Source organism: Sinocyclocheilus grahami, unplaced genomic scaffold (genome assembly GCF_001515645.1).
Source record: "Sinocyclocheilus grahami isolate Dianchi unplaced genomic scaffold, SAMN03320097.WGS_v1.1 scaffold125.1, whole genome shotgun sequence".
NCBI lineage: Eukaryota > Metazoa > Chordata > Actinopteri > Cypriniformes > Cyprinidae > Sinocyclocheilus > Sinocyclocheilus grahami.
In genome coordinates, this window is record NW_015505304.1 from 1,235,155 (window position 1) to 1,242,393 (window position 7,239).

A 7,239-nucleotide genomic window follows, 5' to 3' on the forward strand; every position below is an offset into this window, starting at 1 on the left:
CAACTGACAAAAAACCTGTCGAGACAACAACAGGAGGTTCAGGGAGCGTGAGCTCAGATAATCAAGGTGGCATGAAGGCTTGTCCTACAGACAGTGTGGAGAACAGCCCAACAGGTGAGCTGGTTTTTGCAGGTGCATATGTTGCAGAGAAAAAGGTATCTTTGTGGTGTTCTTGGCCTCATTTAGAAAAGAACTCTCAGCGTTTCAGTACTATGAACTTACATTTCTTTTAATAAATGCATCAAATAAAAGCAACATTTGTTTTTTAGGAATTGATTTGTATTTCATCTGTAGTCAGAGATTCTTAGGTAACTATTCATTTTTCTTTATTTTAGAAAAACCTGCAAAAGAGAGGAAGATGAAAGAAGTCTGTGCTGTCTTTCGGAAAGTATGGAAGGCTGTAAAGCGCCCTTTTCATTGCTGTGATCCAAACAGTGTGGTGTGTCTTACACCGCAGCCGGAGCAAGATGATTCAGAGCTAATGCCTGCCCCAAGTCCCTTCAGAATCACACCAACGGCTGACACAGATGCTGCTGACCCTGAGCTGGTGCGTCTGCCAGGCCAGGTCTGTGAAGATGTTGAGTCGTTGTGTGTGCCAGGTCCCTCCTGGACTGAGCAAACACTGGACACAGATCTGGCCGATCCTGAGTCGTCACCTGTGGCAGATCCGTCCAGTTCTGATCTGGGTGATGGTTAGTCACCATTACTTTGGTTTATGTTATTTCTACCATCTTTTATTTTCTATGTTCTATTCTCTATTATTACTTGCAGTTGTAATTCTGATTCACTGCATGTACTACTATTTTCACTTTTAATAGTTTAATTTTTCTTCATTTTAGAAAAAACAAAAAAACAGAGGAAGAGGAAAGGAGTCCTTGCGTTCTTCAAGAGGTTCCGTAAGGCTGTAAAGCACCTCTTCCCCTGGCGTGACTCAAAGAGAGTCCAGCATTCTACACCACAGGTGGAAGTTAGCAGGTCTGACCAGGTCTGTGCAGCTCTCCAGTCCCCATCTGTGCAAGCGGCCAACCCAGGTCCAGCCACTCCAGCATTGTCACTTGTGTCAGATTCATCGGATTTGGACAATCTGGATTGTGGTGAGTCATTATTACCTTTGTTTCATGACATTTCTGCCCATTTTCTGCATTTCTTTCTGCTTATCATTATTTAGACTGTAAATCTGATACTCTAACTTCTCAGTTAGTAACTGACCTGATTTACCTGATTTACCTGATTTATTCGTTTTTTAATACTCTTTAAATGGATCTCTTTTGATCATATCAGACAATGAAAGGAAACTGATGTATGGCCATTTTCTTTTTCTTGTCTGTTTTTCAGGATCTAGAGTGTCTCTCTTTGTAGTGGGAGAGATTGTAGGATGTGGAAGTTTTGGCGTGGTGTATGAGGGATCCCACATATTTAGTGACAGAATGAAGGTAAAGAAAGCACTTTTATTGACTTGTACCAACATTTTGCTCCAGATGTAGAGATGTGTGTCCACTGTCTAGATTTAAATACATTGTAGATGTGCATGTCTGGCACTTTGGTATGTTTGGAAAACTTAACTGTGTTTTTGCCATTCACAGGTTGCCATGAAGTACATCCACAAGCGCCAAGCTGACCGTTATCTTGACGTTGTAAGTTGAAAAATCTAAGGAATATTTGGTTGATTGAGTGACTATTGTTGTAAATACCTGTAGCTAACATAAAGCAGAAATGAAATAGACAAAGATTTAAGTGCAAATTTAAATACAATGATATTCATCATTCTACCTATCTTTTAAGTAATGCGTTACTCAAAGCCAACTGTTTGTTTTTCTCTAGGCTGGTCATTCCAAACCTTTGCTTGCAGAAGTGGCAATGTTGCTTCGGTTGGGACAACTTCCATTATGCCCCAAAGTCATCAAATTGCATGATTGGATTGAGAATAAGAGGAGCTTTGTGCTCATAATGGAGTACCCAGAACCATGCCATACCTTGAATCAACACATCATGTATTCAGACAACATGAATGAAGGAAAAGCACGCTGGTTAATCTGTCAGTTAATCCAAGCTGTGAAACACTGTATTGACCGTGAAGTCTTCCATGGTGATATCCACACAGGGAACATCCTGTTGACTGACCCCAGTTTAGAGCTCAAACTAATTGACTTTGGTTGTGCTCATCCAATCAGCAGTGAGGGCAATCTCAGCAGTGAATATCGAGGTATGTTTCATGTTACCATAGCAGAGTGCAGTGTCATTGATCATGGTATTGTCTTTTTGATAACAGCATTACTCAACGCTAAAAATGTTTCTTTCACAGGAGCACCACTCTGCACCCCACCTGAGGTCATAAGGAATACCACATTCCACGCTAACCCAGCATATGTCTGGGCAGTAGGTGCTGTGCTCTTTGAAATCTTGCATGGATATTTGCCCTTTGAAAGCCAAGATAAAATACTGCGTGGCTACGTTCAAGCAAAACCGACTTTATCCTCAGGTAAACACAACAGACACCTCTTTGCAATCTCTGAGTCTCAGTGTCAGATGGAAAATATATGTCAGACAAGATATGACAGGAAGTCTAGCATGTAACAGATGTTCACTGATGGGACTGTTGACCTAATTATTTAATTTCATATATTTATATTATCAAATCATGAAATCTTATATGTTAAAACATTTCAGAAGCTTTTTCCTATGTCAGCATTGATGTTGAGTAAGACTAACACACACTCTCTCTCTAAAAACTTTACAGCATGCCGTGACCTGATTTTCCAGTGTTTGATCCGCAATCCAGCTAACAGACTGATGCTGCAGCATCTAGAAGAGCACAGGTGGTTTAATAACTAGCGGATCCCGTGCATCAACCAGACAAGAAAAGGTAGTGTAAGACACAGAGTAGGTATTAAATTGTTTCTCAGGCCCCTCTTGCACATGGGAAGATTCATGTACATGAAGACAAGACATTATCTGAAAAGTTTATTGTTAAACTGTATCTTATACAGGCACATTATAAGAGGTGGTACAGAGATTCATCCAATAAGAATCACACATTACATAATATAAAAATGAAAAGGGAATAACAAAATCCATATACGAAGGCTTTCTGGAACAAAAGACATTCCTCTCCATCTGTGCCTTGTGGACCAGAAGACAAACTCAATGAAGCCCTCTTTCACAATCTCCATCTCCCCCTTGCACTCCAATACACGAGTAGCTATCGGTATCATAAAAGCAGATGTTAATATACAGAGAGAGAAAGACCGAGACAAGTCAGACTGAGCCTATTATTTTTTATATATTTTAGAAAAACCTGCAAAAGGGAGGAAGGGGAAAGAAGTCTGTGCTCTCTTTTGGAGAGTGTGGAAGGCTCTAAAGCTGTGACCTGAACAGAGTGGTGCATCTTACGCCGCAGCCATAGCAAGATGATTCAGAGCTAATGCCTGCTCCAAGTCCCTTCAGAATCACACCAATGGCTGACACAGATGCTGCTGACCCTGAGCTGGTGCGTCTGCCAGGCCAGGTCTGTGAAGATGTTGAGTCGTTGAGCAAACGACAAACGCAGATCTGGCGAATCATGAGTCGCCGCCTGTGATAGATCCAGACCAGTTCTGATCTGGGTGACAGTGAGTCATCATTACTTGGGTTTGTTATTTCTGCCATCTTTTATTTTCTATGTTCTATTCTCTATTATTACTTGCAGTTTTAATTCTGATTCACTGCAAGTAACAACTTAAAAATGCAAATTTTTAATTGTATTACTTAGCATCTCTAATAATCTCTCACAGAGATGTTTCTAATAGTTCATTCATTTTTCTTCATTTTAGAAAATGTTAAAAGAGCAAAGCAGTTCATGCAATCTACACGATTCTGATCCAGTGCCTGTCCAAGTTCTATCTGAGATTAAGTTCAGACGCCGTTCTTGTTGAGTCTGAGCCAGGGTTTCTGATCAGGTCAACACAGGTCAATGCAGATCCAGCCACTCCAGAGTTGTTGCCTGTGTCAGATTCATCAGATTCGTCCGAATATACTTTATATTTTAAGAGAATATACTTATACTTAAAGGGGTGGTTGACTGTTTTTTTTCTAGGCTTGATTGTGTTTATGGGGTCCAGTCTAACATGTGTTAATGCTTCGTTAAAAAAAAACCAACACATTATTTTTCACATAATTTACCTTTATTCTACACCGCTCTCTCCCTTCCCCAATAAACGCTCTGATGATTTCCTGGTTTTAAAAAGCCACTCCCTCAGAAATACACGATTGGCTTAGATTGGTTATCTGGCCCAGTGTGTTGTGATTGGCTAAACCACCAGTGCTCGTCTAAATGTCACGCCCCTCACCTCAGTGGCATGTGCTCCGGTTGTATTGTAAACAGCGGCCTCATTAATATCGCTTATCAATTTGAGCCCGATTGAGGCGCAGAGGGTATTAGTGAAGAGGATTGTGCAGAACCTGTGCAAGCACGGCTCTTAATGGTATGTTTTTTTGTTGTCTCATACTTTTAGATATGCTGTTATTTGTAAATGCTACTGCTTATGTTAGCTTTTAATTTATGGTTTTATCCTGATTAAAGCTTTAATACAGTATGGCAACCGCACCCTCCTCATAACTATGTGAAAATAAGTGTATAATTGGAACAGTTCATTGTTCGATCTGAATGAGAGAAAGAGAGAGAGAGATGCAGAGCGTGTGCAGAGCGGGTGAACACGAGGAACAGGATTAAGAACCGCTGCTTTAGAACATTGATTTTGAAACTTGTGAATGTATTAGAATCGTTAGAAGACAGAATCGTGATTCATATATGAATAGATTTTTACGTGCACCCCTAGTTTTCTCTTCCTCTTCTCTAAAGCAGTGCAACATGGCCCCGTCCCCTTTGTTGCATGTTCCCAGGGGCGGAGTTTATCTGGGTTTGTGACGTCACAAACAGTATTTCTGTAATTCTCGTGTTTTGTAACTTTTTTTTTTTCCATGAAGATGCTGACATGGCATTAAAATATGTATTCTGGCATTAAAATCTGTCAAATCTGCTGACATGCCATTAAAATCTGTAATCTGTACTACCACTACTTAAAATTTTTATAAATGCAATTAGTTGAATTGAAGAGGTTTTTTTATTTTTTTTTACTTTAATTATTAATTTTAATTAAAGGACTTTTATCTTTATTTGTACATTCACAATTGCTTCTATTGTCTTTGAAATATGGTTAAAGTGCTCCTCTTCTCTAAAGCAGTGCAACATGGCCCCGTCCCCTTTGTTGCATGTTCCCAGGGGCGGAGTTTATCTGGGTTTGTGACGTCACAAACAGTATTTCTGTAATTCTCGTGTTTTGTAACTTTTTTTTTTTCCATGAAGATGCTGACATGGCATTAAAATATGTATTCTGGCATTAAAATCTGTCAAATCTGCTGACATGCCATTAAAATCTGTAATCTGTACTACCACTACTTAAAATTTTTATAAATGCAATTAGTTGAATTGAAGAGGTTTTTTTTATTTTTTTTTACTTTAATTATTAATTTTAATTAAAGGACTTTTATCTTTATTTGTACATTCACAATTGCTTCTATTGTCTTTGAAATATGGTTAAAGTGTACTGCTGAATGTACAGACAAGCAATTAATGCGAACTAAAATATAATTTAATGCTGATTACATTTGCAGTATTATATAATTAAATACATTTGTAATTATTTTTTTAACATTTGTAATTTATATTTGCAATTTAATATATTTAAAATGTATTTCAACAGTCTAATAAAGTCTATTTTAATTAAAACACTTATGTATTTTGTAATGTATTAAGTGTTCTGATTAAAAGTAAATGTATTTCAATTTAAATTTAATTTAAATTAAATTTAGTTTTAATGATTGTTACTGGATCTTAATTTAGAATGAATATTAAAACGTAATATTTGATAAACTTAAATTACAAGTGTGCTTTACAACACTATAAACATAGTTTTTCACCTAATTTATTACAATCTTGTTTTATTATTAGACTACAGATATTAATTCTGAGTTCATAGCAGTGATAAACATGCCATTTAAAACATTATTCAATATCTACAACACTTTCATCTTTATCTACAGACATTTGATCATCTTTAATTCTATTATGTGCATTTTGTGTTAAATAGTCATATAAATACTTACAGGTGCATTTCAATAAATTAGAATGTCGTGGAAAAGTTCATTTATTTCAGTAATTCAACTCAAATTGTGAAACTCGTGTATTAAATAAATTCAGTGCACACAGACTGAAGTAGTTTAAGTCTTTGGTTCTTTTAATTGTGATGATTTTGGCTCACATTTAACAAAAACCCACCAATTCACTATCTCAACAAATTAGAATATGGTGACATGCCAATCAGCTAATCAACTCAAAACACCTGCAACGGTTTCCTGAGCCTTCAAAATGGTCTCTCAGTTTGGGGAAGACTTCTGATCTGACAGTTGTCCAGAAGACAATCATTGGCACCCTTCACAAGGAGGGTAAGCCACAAACATTCATTGCCAAAGAAGCTGGCTGTTCACAGAGTGCTGTATCCAAGCATGTTAACGTAACAAAGTTGAGTGGAAGGAAAAAGTGTGGAAGAAAAAGATGCTCAACCAACCGAGAGAACCGCAGCCTTATGAGGATTGTCAAGCAAAATCGATTCAAGAATTTGAGTGAACGTCACAAGGAATGGACTGAGGCTGGGATCAAGGCATCAAGAGCCACCAGGATATTTTTCTTACAAAAACGCATAGATTCGCTACAGGAGGCCTTTGTTCACCCCCCGGTGCCATGAGAGACACTTTTTTTATGGATGGGTGATTTTTATTTAAGTTCTTTTGGACTGATGCATGCAACACCCGCTGAGTGGCATTAAACAGCTTGAAAGATCAAAGACAATTTTTTATATAACTCCAACTGGATTCGTCTGAAAGAAGAAAGTCATATACACCTAGGATGCCTCGGGGGTGAGTAAAACGCAGCCTAATTTTTATTTTTGGGTGAACTAACCCTTTAAAGCACCCAAAGGGCACTTCTTTTTATAATCACTAAGAAGCTGTCACTTGTCTTAGTTCATCATGATCTCACAAAGTTCTGTTATAACAAATGAAGCTCTCTAAACTGCACAATTAATTTTTGATGCTCTCCATTGTGCAAACACAAATACGCACTGGATAGTTTGGCAGATCTTGAAATGAGGGTGCTTAGCACCCTCTAGAACCCCTGTAGAACTGGGCCTGTATGAAATATTGTTA

The 7,239-nt window shown here is 37.9% G+C and overlaps 1 protein-coding gene across 1 annotated transcript; it reads left to right on the top strand.

The window, feature by feature from the left end:
- Positions 1-1,830: 1,830 nt before the first annotated feature.
- Positions 1,831-2,832, top strand: LOC107590176 (serine/threonine-protein kinase pim-1-like). Its single transcript, XM_016278800.1, has 3 exons — positions 1,831-2,203; positions 2,303-2,479; positions 2,738-2,832. Exons 1-3 carry the CDS (start codon positions 1,858-1,860, stop codon positions 2,830-2,832), a joined length of 618 nt encoding a protein of 205 aa, XP_016134286.1. The 5' UTR covers positions 1,831-1,857.
- Positions 2,833-7,239: the final 4,407 nt, after the last annotated feature.